Raw genomic sequence first — 25,803 nt, 5'->3', positions numbered from 1 at the left:
TTTTAAAAAGCTTCTCGCACTGTCGACTTCAAAGCAGTAGAAAGGCAGCTTTGGAAGGTAGTGATTGGCTACTATCGCATCATCAGCAACAGATGCTTGGCCAGTTTTATAAAGTGTGTCTCAATTGGGGGAGATTTAAGGAGGGATACATTTTAATTTGTTTTTTCTGTCAACCCACCCAGTGCGCAAAGGGAAGGGTCAGAATCCAGGACAGCTAAACAGATCCAGCATTTGGTTGGAATGAACGTCCACAGTGCAAATTGCTAAGCTCAGAATAGGTGAAATAAAGAGAGAGAGGAGAGTCGCACCAAGTAAAATGAAGGAAAAGCAAAGGAAGTTCTAGGATCTCCGATGGAACTGTTTGTAAATTATGATTGTCTGTTGCTGGCCTTTTTTTAATTTGTTCACGCTGGTCAAATAAAGTGAAGTACTTGAAATGGTGCAGGATGGAATATATTTCTTGTCTGTGCCCCCCTGTGCATTTCTCATAAGCTTCATCGGGGATAGAGCCTCAAAGATTGTATACAATAATCTCGTTCCCTTCTAAAAGTATGATGCCAAAGGAAAGAATATCGTATACAGCGTTTGAAGTCATATCTCCTTGATGAGGCTTATGTGAAATGCATAGAGGCGCACAGACAATACATATTTTTCCCCAAGCACCATTGGGGTTTTTTTTTGCTTTTTCTAAATTCGGCTCAGAGGCAGGGTTTAGCGTCCAGCTGTGGCTGCTCTTGAGAATCTCATATCTGTCTTTGCCCAAAAGCTCTCCCCGCGGCGCTGCCTGTCTCGTTAGCACCACCGGGCAGGAATCCCCCCGTCAACCCTGCCAGCTGCCAAAGGGGGTAGGTGGTTTATGCATTGTGGGAGTGAAATTATTCCAGAGGACCAGGCCGCAGAGGTTGCTGAGCCCAGTTCGGCAGGGCTTTGTGCCCCTGGACACTCCAGTGCAATTACAGGCACAGAAAAAGCTGCCACCCTGCCACGAAAAGTCCAAACGACACACAAAAAGAGTACAGTACATGCTTAGAAATGCACACAATAGAGCAGTGATGGCGACCCTATGGCACAGGTGCCAGAGGTGGCACTCAGAGCCCTTTCTGTGGGCCCACGTGCACAGAGTTCATGTGGGAGGGGGAGTGGAAAAATCACCCCCCCATACTCACATCTAGGCTAGCCTGGGCACGATCCTTTACCTGGGAGTAAGTTCGTTGCTGGCAATGGGGCTTGCTTCTGAGAAAACCCTCCTAGGGTCGTGATTCACCCATTTGAAGCGTTGCACGGTTGCTTCACCAAGCTTACTCCCGAGTAACGCGCGCCTCGGAGCCAATCATTTTTTCTCAACTAAAACCTCAGCGTTCAGGTGAAATTGCCGTGTTGGCACTTTGCGATAAATAAGTGGGTTTTGGGTTGCAATTTGGGCACTCGGCCTCGAAAAGGTTCGCCATCACTGCAATAGAGCTTTACTTGGATGGCAAAAATTTAACTTTAGATGGCAGGTGGAACCACTTTCTAAAAATTATTCTCGACTAGCACAGTCCTGCTGAAGGGGAAACACTTGTGACCCTTCCCTGTGTCAACCTCACCCGCTCGTCCTCCTTCCTTCCCTAACTCCTTTTCTTAACATCTGTAAATATACAAGAGAAAAGATACATATTTACTGAAAGTTGTGTTTTAATGCTAAATATTTTTCAGAGGTTGTTCTGCATACTGATTCCACTCCTTTCATCCTTGAAGTGTCAAAAAAGATTTAAAAAAAATAAGCCAAATTATATTTTAACATACGTCAAGCACTTTTTTTAAGAAAACGCATTTTGTGGGTGTTTATACACTGAATTCCTTCATCTAGGTCTTGATGGCATCTTAATGTGTTTGTGTGGTTTCATAGCCCAAAAAAGTGTTTTAAAGGGTTCTGGTGTTTTGTTCCATTTGTTTCTGGCGACAGAAGTCTACTGAATAAAGTGCTTCCATTCGAAAGCAAACAAAGGTCTTGTGAACAGTGAATTGGGAGGAGGGGAAACCCCATTCTATATACGAAAAAGAGCTAACTTTTACTCAAGGAATAGTGAACAAGTGCCCCATTTTCCACCAGGGGAAAACAGTAATTAATTCTGTAAGTATTCCACACGCCCACAGGAAGATCAGCAAGGGACGGTGTGCAGGCAAAACCTAGTCTGGAGAAGGGCAGTGGCTGACCTGCAGTGCCTGAGAATTATAGGCCCCAGTTAGGATGGGTCAAAAAGGGAAGGGAGCAGCTCAAAGGGGGGGAGAGAATGTGCGTGACCATCCTCTGTGACAGCCATCTTCACCCTCTCCAGATCCAGGATCCACCCCAATAGCTGCTGATAGATCTATCCCTTCCCATTGATGTATCATCAAATCCCCCTATAAAGCCATCGAGTCTTGTGTGTGTGTAAAGTGTCATCAAGCAACAGCCAACTGATGGCAACCTCTTACCAGAGGCATATCGGGGGGAGGGGGAAATGCCAGCCCACACCTGTTGCAGGCGCTCCCCCCCTGCGCTCGGGGCGGGGTTCAGGGGTGGCTCGGACAGGCACTGCAGCAGCAGACCTGCTCCTGCCCTCCCCAAGTCCTGGGGAGGGCAGAAGCCGGCCTGCGGGGGGAGGGCGCCACGGCATGCGGTCCAGGAGCCAACCTGCTGCCACGGTGCCCGTCCAAGCTGCCCCTGCGGGCCTGGGGAGGGAAAGAGGCGGCTCGGACGGGACGGGTTGACACGGGGGAGGAGGGGGTGATTTTGCACCCCTCCCCCACTGTGGCACCCAGGGTCACTTGACCCCCGTCCCCATGGCCCCTGCCCCTTATGGTTGTCAAGGCAAGAGACGTTCAGAGGTGGTTTGCCGCTGCCTGCCTCTGCATAGTGACCCTGACTTCCTTGGGGGTCTCTCATCCAAGTCCTAACAAGGGCCGACTCCACTTTGCTTCTAAAATGGGACTCACCTGGGCCATTCAGGGCAGGGCAGGTACACACACTACAAGAAAATTAGTAGGTATCTGCCTCTCCCTGAAAACGCCTTCCTCCCCCCCTCCCCAACTGGCTGGAAGAGTGATGCAAAAGGAGTGTGCCTCAATCCATTTTGCTCTAGTTTCATGCAGATGCTGAAGCTCAAATTAGGTTCTGTTTTGCACAGTGGATAGCCGGGGAGTCCAAACTGTACCCGCAGGACAACACTGGCCCAGGCACCCTTTTCACCTGGTTAGACTTCTGACCTTGTTCTTAGCCTTAGGAAGAATGATCATTGTTCAATAATTCCTAATATATCTAAGGAGACCAGCAGAGCCCAACCCTGCCCAGCCCACACAACGGGGCCCACAGCGTGGCCTGCAAGAGCAGGAGGCGCTGCGCACACAGATTGGACGCTGACCCCAACTTGAATGCAAGCAAATTTATTGGTGGATGTTCTCAGCACAAAGGAGGAACTCCAGCAAGAGCACAACCACAGGCAGCCCAGGGGCCCCTGCTGGGCAAGAGACACCGACTGACATTAACTAACAAAAAATGCAGAGAAATGGCCAAGGTGACGAGGCCTCCGGGTGCTCTGTGGACGCAAGAGGGGAAGAGTTTTTGCGTGTCCAAACCCAGGTCAACAAGGGAGAGAGAGAGAAACACCTGCTTTTGTTTCCAATGGCCTGATGCACCAAACGCTTAGAATTCCCCCCCACACCACCAAGGTCGCGGCCACGTTTACCAAAGATCTTTGTCCTTCTTATCCCATTTCTCTGACACCCCCCTCAAAAAAATCAGCTGATCTTGTAATTTGCCAAGAAGGGGCCAATGAATTTGGAGGAGGAATGAATTGGCCTGAGAGGAGAGATTGGGGCATCAGGGAGAGCTCTAGACAGCCCGCCCGAGGCAAACATCCCCGTCTCTACCTCTCTCCATCCAGCAGTGGCCCTCCCCACAAGAACGGTGGCTGTGCCTCCCCGAGTGCATCCTCAGGGTAGACTGAACTCACTGCTCACATGTCCTGGGTTTCAATTTCAGAATCACTGCCAGGTGGATGTGGCAGGAGGGATAACTGCTTGCCCCTCCCTCTCTGCCTGTCCTGTACATTCTGCTCCTTGCGACTGGATGGAGCCCTCTTTCTCAGAGATGCTCCCTGCACATCTGCTGGAATCTTGCGGCAAGTGGTCAGGCCCACAGAGGATGCGTCCAGTTCCCTCTGCGTGCTCAAGAAGCCAGCTCAATGCAACAGCTCTGTCATGTGTGTTTGGAGGGGGAGAAGGGAAGACATTGGGAGGGGGCTTGCAAATAAATTAATACATTCAAGGATAACTCCCCTCCTGCGTTTCAAAAAGCAACAGGGAAGGGAGGACTTCTCTGGCCAGGAAAGGGCGGGGGCCTCTTCTCCCTGTGCTTTTAGAGTTGCAAACTGCCTGTGGGTGAGAATACCCACCAACCCCCCCGCCCCAAATGTTCCCAAGTCCTTCAGAGTCTGGCTCCAGCAGAACCTGATACTTCACCTGCAGAAATGGTACGAATCCAGGAGAAACAAGCCAAGGTGCGTGCCTAGGTGTGGTGCCCAAAGGGCAATCAACGTCACGGCTACAAAAGGCTCCAGGCTCACCAATGGGAATGGCACAGAGGAGAAGCTAAGCAGGAAGCAGGGAATTCTCCTCAGGTCTTTTGCAGACACAGCAAGTGCAGCCCAGCTCCACCTGGCAGAACTGTTTGGGGGTGGCGTGGCACACGAACAGCCTTGGCAAAGATGCCCTCGTTCTCAGCTGGAGAGGCACAAACTCTGACGGAGGCAGCCTTGTGGATCCTGTCTCACCTGTGAGGCTGCACGTGAAGTGGTACGAAGGCCTCAGAAGCGTCGGCTAGCTTCAAATTAACACTGGGTTCTAGTTGCAGTGTTCTTCTCTGTGAACAGGAGAGGGCGGCTGCTGCAGCTTTACACGTCTGAGTAGTTCCAAAAAAAAAAACAAAAAACACCAAGAAAGCGTCCAGATCTGTTCCTGGGATATAGAATGTCCACTGGCCAAGGGGAATCCAGATCCTGGAAAGGGTAGAGACAAGAGTTACCTCTCTTTTTAGCAGGCATACCTCTTGGCCCTCTCTGGTCCTTTCCACCCTGAGTCTCAGTGTTTGGCACAGTTGACAACCAAAGTCATAGGGGTTGCTCTTGGATCAAGTATCAGTGAGCTTCCACCAGAAACAACAGCTATCCTGTCATAAGGTGACCTAAAACAACCAAGGGGTGGGACATTTGTCATATGGTTTGTCATCCCAGTTTGCCAGCCGGGATGATGTCAACTCCGCCATAAGAACATCATGGCCTTCCGTGGGTACATAAAGGGGGAAGGATGGTTGAAGCCATCTGTAGTTTTAGTATTTTATATATTATTTTATTGTAAATTATGTATTTGATGTTTTAAATTGTTTTAGTGTTGATGGACTCCCCTGAGCCTTTGGGGAGGGCGGTATATAAATATAAATAATAAATAAAAATAAAAAATATATACATACAGAGGAAGCCAATGAGGAGTAACTGTCAATGAAAAGCGTGGGGTTGAAAAACTACATGGACATGAACTCACGAGTATTTCCAAAACCAAAAACCAAAACAGGGGCTAGCATCTTCAGAGGTATACCACAGAGGGAAGTCTGTTTCACACTGTGTCACCTACTCCCTGATGAAATCAATCATCTAGACGGGGCTCTGCAGGCTAATGGCTACTCCACGACAGAAATCAGAAGAGTTTTAAGACCAAGAGAAACCCAGACTGAGGAGAAACAGCCCCTCACAGGAAAATATTTCTACCATACATCAAGGGAATCACAGATCAAATAGGGAAACTGATGGGAAAAACACAACCTACAAACCATCTTCAAATCTTCCAGGAAAATACAGCGGATACTATGCTCAGTAAAGGATTAGAGAGACCCCCTCACTTCCGCAGGAGTCTATCGCATACCCTACAGCTGTGAAAATGTCTACATAGGAACCACAAAATGAAGCATTCAGACTCGCATTAAGGAGCACGAAAGACACTGTTGGCTTAACCATCCAGAAAAATCTGCAGTTGCAGAACATGTGTTAAAAAAAAACTGGACATAAAAATTTTATTTGAGAACACTGGAATTCTGGACAATTTGGAAGGTTACTATGTCAGACTGCACAGGGAGGCCATTGAAATTCACCAACAGCAAGACAACTTCAACAAGAAAGAAGAGACTCTGAAAATTAGCGAAGCTTGACTACCAGTACTTAAAAAATGGACTGATAACCCCACCTGCAATACAATGCACTCAACCACACCTTCGCATAGCAAGTTCCACCCGAACACTTACTGATTGGTTTCATATACATATACCCCACTAAACTTTCATATACATATACCCCACTAAACTTTCCCTTCTCACTAGACGCAGTGTGAAACAGACTTTCTTTAAAAAAAGGAGACTCCACCACACTCCAAAGGAGACTCCACCACACTCCAAGGTAGTGCATTCCTCTGTCAATCAGCCCTTACTGTCAGGAATGTTTTCCTGATGTTTAGGTGGAATCTCTTTTCCTTCACCTTGAACCCATCACTCCTGGTCCTGGTCTCTGGCGCAGCAGAAAACAAGCTTGCTCCCTCACCAACAGGACATCCCTTCAGATATCTAAACATGGCTATCATGTCACCTCTTAACCTTTCCTTCACCAAACTGAACATCCTCAGCTCCCTAAGTCTCACCTCATAGGGCATGGATTCCAGACCTTTGACCATTTTGGTTGCCCTCCTCTGGACCCGTTCCAGGTAGGTGGACCAGTATCCAGACTCTACACCAAGGCCACCAACCTTTTGCACTTCAGCTTGGCAACACTCTCCCAGCATACCTTCCCCAACTGGTCCGCTGTCACTCAGGCAGCTCAGGTCTCGGCTTCGATCTTCTGCTCCCCATGCAAACTCTCCAGCTCTTGCGCTTGGGGCACATTCTGCCGAATGGCGATCTCAGGACCTCCACCATACAGTGTGCTTAAGTAAGTCCAGGTCTCCTCGGAAATTTGCCCGTAATCAGCTCCTGCGGGGAGAAGGAACGGCCACCAAAAAGGGCCCCGCTAACTTTGTTGTAACACTCCACAACTCCACTAGGTATGTCTAGTAAGTAAACTGAGCCCTCTGGGGGAGGGCGGTATATAAGTTTAACCAATCAATCAATCAATCAATCAATCAATCAATAAACAAACCTAGTCTCCAGTGGATTCTGCCTACAGCTTCTCCCCCAGTCCCAAACTTTCAGTTCTACCAGGATCTGCCCCTTTCCTAGCTCTGGCACAAGGGGCAGGGTGGGCAACAGAAGGAAGGAAGGAAAGGGGCACCAAGAAGAGTCTTACCCTGCTTTACCTGCATGTGCCCACTTCCTTTCACCACGGCAATCTTGCTGTTGTCAATCGGTCCAGGCGGCTCTGCAAGGAGAGGGGAGTTTAGCAGCTGCTCCCTTCCCACCTCCCTTTCTCCTCGCAAGCCAGTGTCTGCTACTGCTTCTCAGCCAAGTCTGTAGCCACTCGAGAAGGCCCTCAGTTAATCGGAAAAGGGCAACTTGATTTTTTAATGATTTTTTTTAAATGTAGTAAAGTTTATTGATTAAAACATATTACACAATAGTACTTCTAACTTCCACAACGTCATTACAATTAAAGAAAAAGAAATGAAAATCAAAATCAAAATAAAATTTTTCATACTTCAATTACGTTGTCTCTTATATCCTTCCATCTGACCTTCACGTTAATATTTTACTATTCTATCTTTCTACATTCCAGTATTTATTACACACATTTCATAATTTGCCTTTTGTTTTTTCTTATTATACTTTTTGCAAGTGAGTATACACATTAATTCGCTCAACATTTGCAACGATACAACCATTTATTGAAATTTTCTTTATCGGAAAAGGGTAACTTGAAACCACATTTAAGAAAACCTTTCTGCTCCGGACACGTTTGGCCAAAAGGCGGGGTCACCGGCTAGATCTTCCTGGTTTCATTCTCAGGAACTGTCCCCCTTTTGCCTTGTCATTTGTCCTAAAGCAAGGCCTCTGAAAGGCTTCCTCTTCTGGTCTACATGGCTAAGAAGAGACATCACTCCCACCCCCTACCTAAAGCTGCCATTCTTACCTTGGGCACATTAGGGTATTCCAAAGAGAAGGCACTGGTGGAAAACTCTTGAATTACAGAGCTTTGGGCTCTGGTGTCTGCAATACTTTTTTTACTTCCAGTCTTGTGTGTGATATTTGTTTACTCATCTAGCTGCAAAATGGTGGCATCATGTATCTGCCAAAGCAGATAATACTTCACTCACTCTCCTAATTGGTACAATCCCCATCTTACAGTTCAGGACTCTACCATTTCTTTGAGACCTCATTTTGCTGCATGTTTAGATTGGGTCATAACTACAGGAATACGTAACAATCGATTCTGCCTGAGAAAGACTTGATTTCTGAATTAAAACTGGCAGCATACATAATTCTTATGCAAAAAAAAGTTTTCACTTGGATTATACACACACACACAAAACACCTTTCCCCACAGAACCCCCCTCAGGAAGGACTGGCTGATCAAAACTCACCTGAGGCATAAATTACCCACCCCAACCTGAGGCAGACTGGAAGGTGGCACAGCCAGAACAGTGATCTGTGCAGAGACAGAATGGCCAACCACCTCTGAGGACAGGTACTCCAGGAGTCTGCCCAACTCAGGAATACACAACAGAGAGACAGATGAAGCTTTGGCTGTGATGAAGGGAGCTCTGATTCTTGAATGCCCATAGCCCAGCAATCCTCCTGGTCTCTAAGGTGCTACTAGACTCTAATCCAGCTGCTCTTCTGCAGACCAACAGCACCACCCCTCTGAAACAACAAACAGAACTGCCCAGAGATGAAAGGAAGGAACGAGGCACCGCCCCTCCATCCAGTGAGCTCAGACTTTGAAATGCCCTGTTGCAGCACAGAAGACTGTCCCGGCCTATAGAGCAGGGTGTCAGGGTCTGTTACTCCAGTCAATAATTGAGTCTAAGGCCCCTTCCGCACATGCAGAATAATGCATTTTCAAACCACTTTCACAACTGTTTGTAAGTGGATTTTGCTCTTCCGCACAGCTTCAAAGAGCACTGAAAGCAGTTTGAAAGTGCATTATTCTGCATGTGCGGAATGAGCCTAAGATTGGTTCAAGAGCTTTATTGAACTGTATCAGGACCTGGGCTGCAAAGAGCCAGAACTGGCGCTCAACCTTTTGCAGCTAGTATATATCTCCAAACATTTTCCATTCAGTTGACCCCCCCACCCCACCCCATTGATTCCCACAAATGCCCGCATGAGAAAAGGACAGTGTGAATACAGCATTGTTATGGGTTTGGCCAAGGCAAACAGACAGATAGACTCCCTTCTCCAGGAAATGGGAAAGAAGAGGGAAGGTTGGCATACTTCACTAGTTGCAAGCCATAGAAGAACAGAAAGGCCCTTAGGCCGCAGGTAACAGCAAGTGCAGGTGTGACCTTGGCCCCAGCCCTGTGATGTTGGGCCCCAGCGCAAGCCAGGCCTGACACAGGGCGAGCCAGATCCCTCTGCTCCCTGCCCCCCCACCCCCCGCCCCTGGCCTTACCATTGTCTTTGCCTTTCACGAACGCCTCCCACTCGCGGAACCACTGCATGCTGATGCAATAGATGACGCTCGGGGACTCCTCTGCCTGGAATGCCTTGTTCAGCTGATGGCCAACGCACAGAGGGATGGAAGCAGAGGGGCACAGGAGGGGTTAGTGGGGCTGCAGGCAAAACCACTGTCGCCACGATGTCAGGCTTCTGGGATGTCCCTGCCTGCTGAGCGAGCAGATGTTGGGGAAGAGAGCCAGGAGAGCTGAGGGGCCAGGACTGACCTAGAGGGACCTCTGGCTAGGTTCAGCCATGCTATCCAGGAACTGCTGACCCTCAAGCTATTCCTGTCGATCCTGGATCTGACTTAGGGGAAGGATCCTAGAGTTCAACAGGGGAGCACTTTCTCTGACTGGGAACAGGGAAGCTTCAAACCCACATCTGCAGCTGGTTCCCCCAACTGCTGCCAGAGACCCCCTTACCTTAATGAAGGTGTCAATCTCGATCCTCCTCCTCTTGGCCAGGGCTTCAATCTCCACCTGGCACACCGAGCACACGTAGAGGTGGTTCACGGCTGGGCCGCCACCAAACCTGAACAGAAAGGAAACTGGATGCAGAGGACGCTGTCTGTCAACAGCCCCTCTAAGGCTGTGCGGAAGCTCACTCTGGCTGAGCGGAACTGAGCCACCAGCGAGAGCTCACCCTGCCGAGCAGCTGCCCAACCTGTGCAAAACCAATTCAGTGCCTGCGCAGCCACACAGCTGCACAGAGAACATTGCTCTCCGTAGCTGTACAGTGCAATGCAGGAAGTAGGCAAACTCAATGCTTTTGCTGGCCACGAGGAAAAGAGGGAAGTTGCATGTGTGTGTTGCCATCAAGTCACTGCTGATTGACTGTGACCCCCTAGGGCAGTGGTGGTGAACTTTTGGCACTCCAGATGTTATGGACTACAATTCCCATCAGCCCCTACCAGCATGGCCAGCATGTCCATAACATCTGGAGTGCAAAGGTTCGCCACCACGGCCCTAGGGGTTTCAAGGCAAGAGACCCTCAGAGGTGGTCTACTCTGCCTGCCTCTGCCTGGGCTGAGAGAGTTCAGAGAGAACTGTGACTGGTCTAAGGTCACCCAGCAGGCTTCACGTGGAGGAGTGGGGAATCGAATCCAGTTCTACAGATTGCAGTCTGCTGCTTTTAACCACTACACCGCGGTGGCTATCTTGCAAATGTCTACTTGCCCCCATTTTTAGCTTCTTGCTCTGAATACTGGCCACCTGCCTGCCAGCCTCTCTCGGCAGCTTCAAGCAGAGAAACGTGCTTTAAAAACACGGGTCTCAAGATTCCCAGGATGTTGAACTATGCAAATGAATGGGAGGGGGGAGAAGTCTTGCCAGAGCCCTCATGTCTAATTGTCAGGTGGCTCTACAGAGCAGGTGCACAGGAGAGCTGTCAGCTTCCCCCCACACCCCAAATACCGTTTCCCCAAATATAAGACATCCCCTGAGAATAAGACGTAGTAGAGGTTTTGCTGAAGTGTGAAATATAAGGTTTCCCCCGAAAGTAAGGCATAGCAAAGTTTTTGTTTGGAAGCACGCCCGACGAACAGAACACAGAAAAATAAGACATCCCCTGAAAATAAGACATAGCGCATCTTTGGGTGCAAAAATTAATATAAGACACTGTCTTATTTTCGGGGAAACACGGTAGGCACATTCCACAACTCTTGAAACTGCTCATATGAAGCTAGCCTTCGGATGTTGGATGAAGGCATCTGATCCCCACTATGGCAAGAGGCCAACACAGCATTAGAAAGCTGGGCTGCCTGGGGCCCTACCTGTTATACAAGTACTCCCAGACATTCTGCGGAAGAATCACCACAAGATCGTCAATATAATGGTATTTGTTTGGAGGGATGCCTGCGAATAAACAAGGGCGTTAAAACAGCATGTCCCCCAAATGGTGCGCTTTTTGGGAAGACACAGGATTGCAGTAACCAAACTCTTTGCTATATGCTTGCAAGGAAAAATGGACTCCTGCCACGAGGCCCCAGCACTGAGCTGGCGTGACCTTCTGTGCCCAAGGGAATTAACTCACGTCCCAGCCCAAAGTCACTTGGGGAATGCTGCATCAAGGAGAATAGTAATCACTGTCCGGGGGGGAGGGGCAGAATCAAGTAGTCAACAAAGAGAGGGCTGCACCCGTGGCTTCCAACTCATAAAGACTCTAAAAAAGACCGGCACAGAACAGCTGGAACTCTGTTTAAGTGAAGTTTTTTCACTGTAAGTTTTAAGGAATAAATACATGTTGGCAATTTCATGTTTTGTTGAGTGCTATAATAGTCAATGATGAGAAATTATATTTTTTCCATTGTAGATTAAACTTTGGGCCAAAGAAGGAGTGAAGCTCAGCCAAATTGGGAATGGCCTGCCCAAATAACGCTTGAAGCATTTCTAAAAAGAGCCATCAGCTCTAGCGCACGTTATGCCTGTTGACAGAAGGGGAATTTACTGTTGTTTTTTTCATGAGTTGGTTATAATTTCATGACTGAGATTGTAAGGCAAGTTTCCACGCCAAGGTTTTTTTGACTGAAAAATATTTGACTGAAAAATAACACAGCTATTTGGATGTGGATTTCTGAACTTGCTGGGGTGTCAGCACGTCACAATAACACAAGAGGCTTTCTGTTGAAACTATACACCTTGCCTGTTTACTATAAATTCTGTAGATATGAACTTTTGGTTAATTAAGTAATTTTTTTTTAGTAAAAAGTAAAAAAAAATTACAGTCTTTGTGACTTGGAAGCCAGACATCAAGGAGGGTGGCTGAAAAGGGATGAACGTGAAATGCAGGGACAAAAACATGTGAGACCAGGCACATCACGTCAATGACAATTAGGCTTACAATTCAGAGAGTCTCTGTTCTGTTCAGTTGGAACAGGAGCAGAGTCTTCAAGTGGGCTCAGGAAACAGCCACTCCCTGAGCGGAGGTACTGATTTCTAACAAGGACTGAGATTTATTGGTTGTTGTGGGCTTTCCGGGCTGTGTGGCCGTGGTCTGGTCTGGTGGATCTTGTTCCTTACGTTTCGCCTGCATCTTAGGCTGGCATCTTCAAAGGTGTATCACAGAAAGAAGTGTGTATGCCAGCCACAGATGCAGACGAAACATTAGGAACAAGATATACCAGACCACAGCCACACAGCCCGGAAAGCCCACAACAACCAGTTGAGTCTGGCCGTGAAAGTCTTCAACAATACACTAAGATTTATGTTGCCAAATGGAGTGTAATTTCTGTGCTGTTAAATTCTGATGTGCTATAAGTTCCCCACCAGGAGAGAAAGGGAAAGACACCAAACATGTTCAATCCAAACTAAGTTAACAAACAAGATGTATTATTTGGTAGCTTGCAGAGGAAATTCCTTCTCCCCCACTTCTATTAGGGCAGGGGTCTGCAACCTGCGACTCTCCAGATGTTCATGGACTACAATTCCCATTAGCCCCTGCCACCATGGTGGTAGGGGCTGATGGGAGTTGTAGTCCATGAACATCTGGAGAGCCACAGGTTGCAGATCCCTGTATTAGGGTCTCCCCACCTCCCAGCTCAGCCCTCAATGACCTTCCCGACGCGAAGAAGCACCCTCACCTCCGTGGGAGCACAGGAAGGTGTGGTTGGTGATGGGCCCTGGCTCTGCAAAGGTGTTGAATTTGTTGAGCCATTCCCGGGAGATGTAAAACTGTAGCAGGCTGGGCTCCTTCATGGTGGCCAAAGAGACCACCTTCTGGCGCTCCCGCACAGCCTCCTCGCTGCTCTTCCTGGGAGGAGTGAGATGAAAGAGAGGTATGGTAGGCTGTGGGGCAGAGCAGCAAAAGCCAGCACTGCGCCTTGCCTGCACCGTGCGTGAAGGTCCCACGTGTGGCAGCGCCCACCACCACTCACCAAACAGAATAGAAGTATGAGTAACAATGCAGATGCTCCCACCTATTGCTCCCATCTATTCAGATGCTCCCACATATTGACCTTGATATCTCCATTGTTACTCCCATGCTATAGACTGCATTGTTACTCATACTTCTATTCAGATGCCCTCACCTATTGACCTGCCTGTCTTCTTTGTTACTCACAGACAATGTTTCTTCACTCACTCTGGACACTCCAACAGGTATATATACTCCACTTGCTTTCCCAACATCAGATCCTCTGAAGATGCCAGCCACAGATGCAGGCGAAACGTCAGGAGAGAATGCTGCTAGAACACGGCCATACAGCCCGGAAACCACACAGCACCCCAGTGATTCCGGCCGTGAAAGCCTTCGACAATACATTAATACCTCTCTCCTGCCGATGTGTAGATTTTAAGCTTGATTTTTTGTTTTTTGGTTTTGTTTTAACTTTCAGGAAAGGTTCTTGATGTTGGGAGTATTGTTGGGTTCTAAAGCCCAACACTCACGATTCCATTTCAGGACTCACTAACCTTGTTAGGCATCTCGTTAGATCGACTCCCATTTTCAAAAGGCAGAATTAAATATTAAAAAACAAAACCATGCATTTCTCTGAGGCTTCCACCTCTCCCCACCATTTGCTGGGAAACTGCAGTTTACCTATCAGTGCCTCTAAAATTTCTAAAAAAGTCTCCAGCAAAAATGTGCTTATGGGTTGCTTGCCCTTGGCGCGACCCCTCACCTGTAGAACAGGACGTAGGCTTCTGCATTCTGCACGACCGTCTCGTGCACCTCTGTGACATACTGGTCATCAAATTCGTACCACTGGCCGTTGATCACATTCTGGCAGTAGGCAATGTAGTGCCCACCTGCAAAAGGAGAAGCCACCTTGAGCGCTCTCTCTGCAGACCTGCTCGACCTGCTGAAACCGACAGGCAGATCTGAGGATGGACACAACTCAACACTCCTTCAGCATTTGGAACTCACTGCCCCATGCCACTGCATTGCCCATAAGCATGAACGAATTTACAAAGAAACCTGAAGGTCTTCAGCTAAATATTTAAAACATTTGGCTGATCAATATGGGCCTTTTCACACCACTGATCGTGTCGATCTCCCCTCTCTGGGTATTCTCTGCCATCCAATTTTAGATCAATGTTCAGCCCAGCAAAGTGTGTGTGTGTGTGTGTGTGTGTGTGTGTGTGTGGTATAAACATCTAATAAAATAAACAGACCCCTATGAAGCCTCTGTCTTCTCTCTGCCTGGCCCTTATCTTTTGCTCCTCTTTGGCTGAGTTGCTGAGAGGGCTGGGCTAGGCAATCACTCTTAAGAGGCAACATCACCACCACAAAATCCCTCTGCGCAGTACAAATACGCAATGAATATGTGGAAGGTGGACTTAATAAAAGCTGCTAGCTATGACAGACAGCTGGAATTGTGGCCTCTGGTTCTGAGAAAATTCACACTGAGAGGTCTGGTGGCACATTTCCAATTCAGCTTCCCTTTTAACACCCAGCTAACCAGGAAAGACAACAGGATGCCTCACACCCAGGGAACTTCCACATTCCTAATCGCTCTGCTCTCACCCCTCCTGTACAGGCCAACTCACACGCACCTCCTGGACAACCGGCAAATGACAACAACAGAAGCCAACTTACTGCCCGCAGTGCCATGGTGGCAGATGACAGACAAGAGGTCGTAACTGGTGATTTGGGAGATGCTCTCCTTGGCCAGGAAAGGCCGAAGGTCCAGCCCTTCCAGGGGGAAGGAGACGTGGCTGTTGATTTTGAAGGAGTACATGACCTCATGCCGGAAGCGCTTCAAGTGGATGCACAGGATCTAGGGGGCGGGAGGGACAAAGTACAAGTGGACGACGAAGCAGAATCCAAAATGGCAACCTGAGGAAACCCATGGAGAGCAGCCCAAAGATCTCAAGACGGCAAGCCTCTGACTCCACACACACACCCCCATGGCATAAAGAAGCCATAACAACTAGCAACCAAGAGTGTCAAAAGCTCCCTCTGGAAATCTCACCTCAGGGAGTCGGAGGACTTTGCAATATTTAACTCCATTCCGCAATCTGGAGAGGGAGAGAGGAAAAGAAGGGGAAAATATGACCCCCTACTTAGTGAAATTAAAATATGCCCCCCTCTTTGGAAAACTCAGCTCTCTGTGCCCCCCTTCCCAACTGCTGAAAACCCTCCTTCCATTTTAATAGGTTATGAATTCAACATGAAAGTGATTTAGCATGCTATGAATTTATGTAACAAAGCTGATAAGACTCTAAAAAACCTTTTAACAATCAATTATTAAAAGCAATTGATTATCCATAAAAAGATTTAACAATGGTATCAACAGATGCTTATCTATCTCCAACTCAGACAAGATTCAGCTGCTTTTGAATGACTGTAATATCAGACAAACCAAAGATGTGGCTAATTTCTTCTCTATTTTACCAAATGTATATAAACTGACCAACTGATGTTAATATCCTTGATCTTTTGCCAGAGGCGTAGCTAGGGAAAATGGAGGCCGGGACAAAATCTGAGTTTTCCACCCCCGCCCACTCAGTATGGGCGCCCCCCCCCCCCACACACACACACAACAAAAGAATGATTTTTTGCACCAGGTCATCTCAAAGTCACCATCACATTATAGAACATGCCCCAACTCACAAATCTGCACACCCAGGGCTCCCTAGTTAACTCCATGCCCAAAACAGCATCATTTTCAATGCTGTTTAAACTAGGAAGCACAGATTCTCCTTTTAAATCCCCCTTAAAGGGAGAATCCACCCCGAAACAGCATCATTTTCAATGTTGTTTAGCCTAGAGAGCCTGGATTCTCTTTTTAAATCCACCTTAAAGGGCTCCCTAGTTTAAACAACTCTGGGCTCCCTAGTTTAAACAACATTGAAAGTGATGCTGTTTCAGAATAGATTCCCCACCCATCCCCCAAACAGCATCACTTTCAATGTTGGTTGTTGTGGGTTTTCCAGGCTGCGTGGCCATGGGCTGGTAGATCTTGTTCCTAACGTTTCACCTGCATCTGTGGCTGGCATCTTCAGAGGTGTATCACAGAGAGAAGTCTGTTGTACATTGTGTCCAGGCTTCTCTTATAACAGACTTCTCTCTGTGATACACCTCTGAAGATGCCAGCCACACATGCAGGCAAAACGTTAGGAACAAGCTCTACCAGAGCACGGCCACACAGCCTGTAAAACCCACAACAACCAGTTGAATCCGGCCGTGAAAGCCTTCGACAATACTTCCAATGTTTTTTATTCTAGGGAGCCCAGATTCTCCCTTTAAATCCACTCAAAAAGGGGTGGATTCAAAGGGAGAATCTGGGGAACATTTGAGGGTTCCTGTCCGGGGAGCAATTTTTAAGCTAGCAGTACCACGTTTCAGGCTATCTTCAGGAAACTCGCCTGATGATACCTGGTGAAGTTTGATTCAGGGGGTCCAAAGTCATGGTACCCCCATCTACTATTAGCTGCCATTGGAAACAATGGGGAATGGGGCGCCCCCTTTGGATGTCTATAGCTTTGGACCCCCTGTATCAAAATTCACCAAACCGGGGTGGTATCAGAAGGAGATTATCCTGATAATACCATCTAGGTTTAGTGAAGTTTGGTTCAGGGGGCCCAAAGTTATGGACCATTAAAAGGGTAGCCCCATCAACTATTAGTTCCCATTGGAAACTATGGGGGATGGGGGCACCCCCTTTGGGGGTCTATTACTTTGGACCCCCTGAGCCAAACTTCACCAAACTTGGCTGGTATCATCAGGAGCGTCACCTGATGATATCCTGAAATTTTGGTGCCACTTGCCTAATAACTGCGCCCCTTGCCGGCCAACAATATAAAAACACTAAAAATACAAAAAAAAATGAACCCAAATTTTTCTGCACCCCCGCCCCACGTGATCAAATGATGGGTACCCAGGACATTTGTCCACACATGTTCCCATGGTAGCTACGCCCCTGTCTTTTACCTATGCCATTAAAGGTTAATGAAGGAACAGTTTCATACTTAAAAAAAAATATAGATAACCAGGATGGAACAGCAGAACTTTGTACAACACTGATCCAGCATGCAATGAGTGCGGTTGCAACTTCATCTCCCCTTTGATTGTGAAATGTTTTAAAATTAAAGACAGGAAATGTATTTGGGCTGGGAAGGAAGGACAAAACCACTGTGTTCAGTTGTAAAATGGCTGGGGCCCCGTGCAGATGAAAAACACGGCAAGCCACTTTCTTCCTGCTTTGAGGACTCCACAGGCATGAATTTATAAATGGACCAAAACAAAAAAAAAACCCTAAAACAAAAACCTGTCCTGGTGACAATGAGCATATTCCAAACAGAATGTTGAGAGAAACAGAGCAGGTTAAAAAAAACAGGGTGGTGGAGGTGGGATGAGGGAGGGAAGATTTTGGGAATGTCGAATTGTCTGGGCCGTTCTCCCCCCCCCCCTTGATTTGCCACCTGCTGACTCAGTGTTACAGTGGCAGGCCTCCTTTCTGATTGGGACCCAGCATTTCATGTTTCCAGTCATCATTATGACACCCACGTGAAATAACTATACTCTGTTTCACATAAAAATGTTAATTCAATCAGTTGAAGTTCAGCTGAGAAAATTGTATGCTTTTGCATTAGAATATAATCCCAAATGAATATGAGAATTATTATTCATTTTTACGCACTGCCTTTGTCAAAACCATTATTTTGTGCATTACTGAGCACTGTACTTTGATACAAGAGCATTTATGCCAAAGTGTATTTTCACTTTTACTTCCCAGGGCTGGGTAGAGACCTAGGTAGAGCGTTCTATAACAAAGAAGGTTCGGCATGTTTTGTTCTGAGGCGGAGGAGCATACAATCTGTTAACACCTTCACATGAAACAGAGTATAGGACCATGGTGGCGAACCTATTGCACTCCAGATGTTATGGACTACAATTCCCATCAGCCCCCGCAAGCATGGCCAATTGGGAAATGTAGTCCATAACATCTGGAGCGCCAAAGGTTCGCCACCACTGGTATAGGAGAAGAATTACAAAGAAAGTCCCCCCCCCCCCCAAAGAGCACCATAGGAAGAGACTCTTGTGGGAAGAGAAGGTTCTGAAGAGGAGGAGTCCAGAGACTTACTTTTTACACCGTTCACAACTGTACATGTTGTCACCTGCAGGAAGAGGAAATGAAGACCTCAGCATAAGTACCAGAAGGGGTCACCCCCTGGCAGTTTGTGGCATCTGCTTCATGTTACAGCCCCTGGGAGCCAGCACAAAGGCTGCCCTAAGGTGTAAGCTCTTTCGTTTGGAACAGCCTCACAGAGAGAAGGAGACTGCCCACCTTGTTAGTGCTTAAGGGAACATGCAAGGCAGTTATGTTTCAGAGAGCTTTCTTTGGAAGGAGGTGGAAGTTAGCACCTGCTGCTCCCATGCAGCAAGGATGCTTGGTGTTCCTTTCATCACTGCCGCAAACGTAAAAGCATATTACTGGCAACAGAGCTCCCACATACGAGTGTTCCGCACGCTTCCCTCCGGCAGGCCCCCGGGGCTTCCACTGTCCCTGCTGCCGTACCCAACGGTCTTCTGAATATTTCAAGAATCACTACCACATTATGGTGCTACATCAATTGCCCCTTTTTTTCTTTAAAGGCACACGTGCTCACTCAGGAAGCCGGAGTATCCACAAGGACTAAACTCACCTCCCAAAAAAAAAAAAAAAATTACAGCAAAGCTGGGATGGAAAACAGCATATTGAAAAAAGGAGAACTACAGCACAATACTGCTGTCTGGATTCTCCTCTTTCCCACCCACCCAAAAAAGTGCTTCACATTAGAAGCCAAACTGAAGGGGGGGAAAACCCCTCTGCTCGCTAGCCAGGCCTTTTCTGCTGTGGACATTTTTTCTAATTTCTTATTTGTGTGTTTTTTTCTCAATTTTTCATTGCCTTTTCTGTTCTTCTGAGCCCATGGCTGTATCCTAAAATAGTACAGCCCAGAGTCAGGTTCATCTCTTCAATGAGAACCAAGCCTCTTCTTAGCCCCACTCTGTTCTTTGGAGAGCACAACTCGATAGGCCAATGCATAGGAAAGCTTTCTCAGGTGTCCCACCCCAGACAAAGAATACCTTTCAATTCATCAGCAGCGAAAAAGGCAGCCAGACAGTCCTCCAGGGTGACCACAGGACCCCAAAACCAGCTGGGGATGCAGGACACCACAAACCTGCAAGGAAGAAGGAAAGAGGTACGTTACTTAGACTGACTTCCTCTGGACTCTCAACATCCCTCCCCAAGAAGGCTTCTTTCTGTCATGCCCAGCCATATACTGGGCCTGACAATAATTAGCCTCCTGGCATGAGCTGGGATACGGTACTCTGTGTTTCCCCTCTCCCACCTTGAATTCAATTCTGGGACCCCACAGCCTATTGTTTTCACTAGACACCCGGGGTTATTTCCTGTGTTGGCTTGGATGGAGAAGTGTTAGGTCTCGGACCCTTAAGCCAATAAACAGACTCTGAAGTATTCCACCCCCAACCGAAATACCACCCCCAACTCAGCTCCACTTCCCCGAACTGAGGTCCCCTGTACCTTCGGATATACTCCATGATAAAGGCGATCCACCCCTGCGATGAGTAGTTGTCTCCACAAGCTCCCGTCTTGGCCGGCACATTCTGGTAGATGGCCGAATGCAGCTTGGCCAGGTCCTCCTTCCCAGGGATGGGCAGGGACAGGTCCTGGAATGTCTCGACCGTGGTGGAAACCTGCAAGAAGTCACACCACAAGAAGGAGGAGGAGGAGGAGGAGGAGGAGGAGGAGGAGGAGGAGGAGGAGGAGGAGGAGGAGAAGAAGAAGTCAGAATACTTTGGACAGCAGCCTGTAAGTTGGGCCACAATTACACTGCATATACAGAAGAGGGAGCAAACCTGAGACTGAGAGGGCACCGTACGCCAAAGACCTTCTACTGAGCCTGCAGCTGAGAGGAGATTCAACCCGGCAACCTCTCAGATTGGGTGTTCACCCCTGCCTTACATTGCAATTTTGTGACCACACAGCTAGCTGTCTTTTTAGACAGAAGGATCAACTATCAGGAGGCTGCTAAGAGGTGGAGGAAAAGAGGCGCAACACACTCTTGGGTCCCTGCACTCTGTCTCCCTCTCCTTCCCCTCCCACAAAGCCCTTCTTCCCGGCCTGCTGCTTGGCCTGATTTTTCATCTGAGCAGCAAGCCACACACCCGCTGCAGAAGTCCCCAAGCAATCCCCATTCCTTCCCTTCAAAAGATCCAGGAACCATTTGGGCTGCCTCGGCAACCTTGTCAGACGGCAAGGCGATCCCTGCCTCACTAAAGTAGTTTCCTCGACCTGGCACCCCTCTGACCCCTGCTGAAGGGACGAAGGGCGGGACCTCTCAGCCAAGGCCATGCAGCGTGGGAGAAAGACGCCTGGCCATCTGACAGTGCTGTCGCAGAAACCAAACTGGCAGGCATGTGCAACTTGCCACATGGTGCCAACAGAGTGATGGGAAGGTGTACATTCTCTCACTCTTGTCCTGAAGGGCAGGGAGGACAGCCGAACGGAGGCCAGGTGGTGACCCGGGCCGCACTGAGTGAACGGCAGCTTCTTTTCCACACTGTGCTGCTGAGGCATTAACTGGGGCAGGGTGGGTGTGGGACTGTATTTTATGCAGGCTGATAATGCATAAGAACATAAGAACAAGCCAGCTGGATCAGACCAGAGTCCATCTAGTCCAGCACTCTGCTACTCGCAGTGGCCCACCAGGTACCTTTGGGAGCTCACATGCAGGGTGTGAAAGCAAGGGCCTTCTGCTCCTGCTGCTCCCGAGCACCTGGACTGTTAAGGCATTTGCAATCTCAGATCAAAGAGGATCAAGATTGGTAGCCATAGATCGACTTCTCCTCCATAAATCTGTCCAAGCCCCTTTTAAAGCTATCCAAGTGAGTGGCCATCACCACCTCCTGTGGCAGCATATTCCAAACACCAATCACACGTTGTGTGAAGAAGCATCCCTTCAAGGCACACTCATCACAGCGACTCGTGCCAAAACAGGAGGAGGGCAGGCAATGCTTTGCTTTCCACACTAAAAATAAACCTTTGCCAGCAATTACGCAGGCAAACAGTCTAGGCAGGGGTCTGCAACCTGCGGCTCTCCAGATGTTATGGACTACAAATCCCATCGGCCCCTTCCAGCATGGCCAATTGTAGTGCATGAACATCTGGAGAGCCGCAGGTTGCAGACCCCTGGCTAGTAGTTGAGCACTTGGCTTCCCAGGCAGAAGTGCATCAGGTTCACAGGCTCTCAGCCAGCCAGTGAAACAGCCCTTTCTCTGCTTGGCCCTCTGCTCACACACCAAGACGCCTCCCCATTTCCAGCTGAGAAACAGGGAATTGCATCCCTGCTGGAAGCATCCTGGCAAACATCAAGCTTGGGAATGCAGGCAAGGGTCCCAGCAGCTGTCCTGCAAGCCGGAGACCTGTTTCCCAAGAAGTTTTTCAAAACACACCGGTGCATCTTCGCAAAGCCTGAGCACCCCTTAGCCCTCCAGACCCCAAAGAATTGTAAACAAAAGCCACCTCCCTGCAGGAGGGGACCCCAAAAGAGCCAGTCCCTTGCCATTTTTACTTGATCGGCAGCAGTAAGGAGACGCACTCTGTCACAGGTGAGGCACTGCACGAGGCTCAAGATGGAGCCGTCGAAGATGTCAGAGATGACGCTGCGGTAGCGGACCTCCTTCTTCTTTTTGCCAAAGGCCTGCATCTGGGCTGGGGAAGGAATGGTGGGAAATAATTACCTCCCCGTTTCTCAGTGGAACATCTCCAGGGAAGCGGAGTACGTATGGTGGCAGCTGAACACGTGCTTTCCGAATCATGAGCACCCCATGGAAAAAAAACGACACACCCAAACTTCTGACAGCTTAAAAAAAACCCTTCGTGTGCCGCCCCCCCCCCCCGCCTAATTCACCCCCTTCGCAAAGCAGACACACGAGATCTAGCAGGGTGCAGATCAAAGGCAAGAACTGGAGAAACTTGGGTCCGAATCCCCATTCAAGCTTGGATGATCCCCCTCTCTCAGCCTCCTAAGAGCATGACAAGGATAAAACAGAGGAGACGAGTCACAGATAGCACTGTGAGCTCCTTGGAGGGAGGGCAGGATAAAAAGAGGATAGGATGGACAGATAACTAGGGTGGCCCCCAGAAAAGGATTCCCCCTATGAAGCCCCCCACCTCTCTCGATCAAATCAAGGATCTACAATGTGGTCTAAACATCCGACATAATTAGGTGGTAAAATGTAATGTGCCACTCAGTGCTGTGAATCTTTCTGACTGCTTTCTGTTTGCAAGGGGGTCTTAAGGTCTGCGTATCCTGGAACACGGTATGAAAAGAAACGTGCCTGTCCAATCGTGAGGCTTCACATTTATGCAGAGGTCGGGGACACGGGTGGGGCGCTTTTCCAGGCTCTTCTTGCCTCTAAATCCTGTCACTTTTGGGAGCTAACCACATCCTGGGAAATGGGGATCTGAACCCAACCCCAGTGGGGGCAGCTGACCTTCAGTCGGGGGGGGGGATCACTCCCCTAGGGCCGTGGTGGCGAACCTTTGGCACTCCAGATGTTATGGACTACAATTCCCATCAGCCCCTGCCAGCATGGCCAATTGGCCATGCTGGCAGGGAACTTGACAAAGTAGTCCCTGCTTAGCATCTGAGTGCCAAAGGTCACTCCCTACAACCCTAAAATGACAAACTAGCGCCTGCCCTGCCCCTCCTGCCCCATTTCCTGGCTGGAAATCCGCAATGCCCCACACTTATTTGTTGACATACGGAGCTCACCAGGGACACCTGGGCTTGCTAAAAGTTAACCCCCTGCAAAAAAACAGGCCTTTCACACACCCCACCTGTGTCTGTCCCAGCAAGCAGGCAGATCGAAACCATCTGTGAGATGAAGCTTCTGCCCACTGAAAGTGCTGAAATGCCTCCGACTTCCTGGCCTTACCTTTCTTCAGTACATAAGAGGGTCCCAGCCTCACTGGGCTTGAGCGTGGAGGACTGCTCGACAGCTTGGAGTGCACATCTTGGTGAATGGGGCTGCAGGGTCGAGAGGAGCAGCGGGTATAGGCATCATTGTCTGGTTCTATGAGGGGAGAAAAGCAGGTCACACACATCTGATTTGCTAGTTTGATTATTCCAGGCACCCACTCCATCTGCCACTCAACTCTGACTGGAATCCTGACCATTCTGAATTGTGATGCACAAAAAGGTTTTCTTTTAAGTGTTCTTTTTGATCAAACCATTTCCAGGGGGCTTCCAACAAACTCACGCAACAGTGGCAGCATTCCAGCTTTGGCTGGCATGTGGCTCCCAGCTCATCTCTTGGTGTCAAAGTAGCTGGGAGGGAAAGGGAATGCGACAGGAGAGATGCCCCCCTTCCCCGTTCTCTGGTGTTCTTAGTATTGCTGGTGCCGCCACCAAACAGTCTTGTGGAAACACCCCCAGCTGTCAATCAACACCCCTCACCACTCTCCCAAGCAGTAGTGACTTCTGGTCCCTCTGGTCAAAGAACGGTGGTCAGGGCTCATCTCCTGGAAGTGGAGCTACTAGCAGAGATGCTGTGAAGCTCCTGTTCATTTCAACAGGGTTTGCACGAGATGACAGGAAAGGGTTTTAGCTGGGAATGCAGAGTGACAAGGAACAGACGAGGAGGAGGAGAAGAAGAAGAAGAAGAAGAAGAAGAAGAGGAAGAGGAGGAGGAAGAGGAAGAGGAGGAGGAGGAGGAGGAAGAGGAGGAGGAAGAGGAGGAGGAGGAGTTTGGATTTATATCCCCCCTTTCTCTCCTGCAGGAGACTCAAAGGGGCTTACAATCTCCTTACCCTTCCCCCCTCACAACAAACACCCTGTGAGGTAGGTGGGGCTGAGAGAGCTCTGAAGAACTGTGACTAGCCCAAGGTCACCCAGCTGGTGTGTGTGGGAGTGCCCAGGCTAATCTGAATTCCCCAGATAAGCCTCCACAGCTCAGGCGGCAGAGCTGGGAATCAAACTCGGTTCCTCCAGATTAGATACACGAGCTCTTAACCTCCTACGCCACAAGAGGAAAGTTTCAAAAAATAAATATGAACCGTGGGGATAAACTGCTTTCGTTGGCTCCCCCAGATCTGGGTCACCCAATCAAAATGCCTGGCGACAGGTTTAGCAGAACCTGAAAGAAATTTTTCTTCATGCAACACAGAATTAACCCACGGGACCCCTGGCCACAAGATGAAGTGGTGGATTTGGGGTGGGGGGGCACTGACTTCAGTAACTTTACCAGGACAACAAACAAATGAAAAGAGAAGCCTCTCAGCAGAAGCATCATGATAGCTAAACCGAGCTTCGATGTTCAGAGGCAGGGCACTTCTGCAAACCACTTGCTGAGCAGCAAGAGAAAATGAAGGCCACGCAGGTGTCGAGAAATGAAGAAGCCACTGCTGGAAACTGGACGTTCCTCTAGATCCGGAGTGTCAAACATGTGGCCTGGGGGCCAAATCTGGCCTCTTGAGGGGGCTTATCAGGCCCACGAACCAGCTGAGGGGCGCCAGGCCAGATGACGAGCGAGGGAGGGGTGGCCTCGGCTGGCTTGCGGGCCTGATAAGCCCCTCAAGGCAATCACCCCACCCCACGGTGGGCCCGCCACCCGCTCTCCACAGTGCCGTTCTGGGGCCAGCCCCCCGCCCAGGGCTTGGCATGACCAACCACAAGTGTGTCATATCCGGCCCTCGTAACAAATTAGTTGGACACCCCTGCTCTAGATGGGCCTGTGATCTAGTCCAGCAGGACTCCTGTTGGTTGGTTGGGCTTCTGTCAGAAGCGCAACCTAAAGACCGTTTACTGGCTTAAGGACTGACACCTAACAGCTTCCCAGAAACTTGCACCTTGTGTGGGAAGGCGCCCAAATATTGTGGGCCAGTTCACTCTTAGTTTCCTCTATACTTCAGTCAGGAGTGAAAGGGAGGGAGATGTCCATGGGGGCTCAGACAGAGATAAGCAGAACCCTCTTAGCAGATGTACATTAACGGTCTTATATCCAAAAGCCTTTTATTATCAGAAATAAACGGTCTTATATCCAAAAGCCTTTTATTATCAGAAATAAAAGGCTTTTGGATATAAGACCGTTTATTCAGACATCTTAGAAAGCACACACACACGACATGACAGGAATGAGGCCTCCCGCCCAAACTTCAGGTTATAACGTACTCAATCCCTTCCCCCTCCCTGGGCCATCCA

The 25,803-nt window shown here is 48.8% G+C and overlaps 1 protein-coding gene across 4 annotated transcripts in view; it reads right to left on the bottom strand.

Moving 5' to 3' along the window:
* Nucleotides 1-3,389: 3,389 nt before the first annotated feature.
* USP20 (ubiquitin specific peptidase 20) overlaps nucleotides 3,390-25,803 on the bottom strand; it is a 49,811-nt gene continuing 27,397 nt past the window's right edge. For 2 of the 4 annotated variants that reach the window (XM_048512250.1, XM_048512249.1), the window contains exons 12-26: nucleotides 23,540-23,677; nucleotides 22,162-22,310; nucleotides 20,121-20,293; nucleotides 19,661-19,755; nucleotides 18,675-18,708; nucleotides 15,561-15,606; nucleotides 15,185-15,365; nucleotides 14,268-14,394; nucleotides 13,230-13,399; nucleotides 11,424-11,505; nucleotides 10,075-10,183; nucleotides 9,606-9,708; nucleotides 7,344-7,415; nucleotides 6,846-7,030; nucleotides 3,390-5,018 (exon numbers count right to left, since the gene is read on the bottom strand). In XM_048512250.1, coding sequence (XP_048368207.1) covers nucleotides 6,879-7,030; nucleotides 7,344-7,415; nucleotides 9,606-9,708; nucleotides 10,075-10,183; nucleotides 11,424-11,505; nucleotides 13,230-13,399; nucleotides 14,268-14,394; nucleotides 15,185-15,365; nucleotides 15,561-15,606; nucleotides 18,675-18,708; nucleotides 19,661-19,755; nucleotides 20,121-20,293; nucleotides 22,162-22,310; nucleotides 23,540-23,677 — 1,631 coding nt within the window. In that variant the 3' untranslated portion in view covers nucleotides 3,390-5,018; nucleotides 6,846-6,878. The remainder of the gene's footprint in view (nucleotides 5,019-6,845; nucleotides 7,031-7,343; nucleotides 7,416-9,605; nucleotides 9,709-10,074; nucleotides 10,184-11,423; nucleotides 11,506-13,229; nucleotides 13,400-14,267; nucleotides 14,395-15,184; nucleotides 15,366-15,560; nucleotides 15,607-18,674; nucleotides 18,709-19,660; nucleotides 19,756-20,120; nucleotides 20,294-22,161; nucleotides 22,311-23,539; nucleotides 23,678-25,803) is intronic. The other 2 variants (XM_048512251.1, XM_048512252.1) reach the window with 2 other exon arrangements.

The sequence above is a fragment of the Sphaerodactylus townsendi genome, linkage group LG12 (assembly GCF_021028975.2).
Source record: "Sphaerodactylus townsendi isolate TG3544 linkage group LG12, MPM_Stown_v2.3, whole genome shotgun sequence".
Lineage (NCBI taxonomy): Eukaryota > Metazoa > Chordata > Lepidosauria > Squamata > Sphaerodactylidae > Sphaerodactylus > Sphaerodactylus townsendi.
This window is presented reverse-complemented; position numbering and strand designations above follow the sequence as displayed.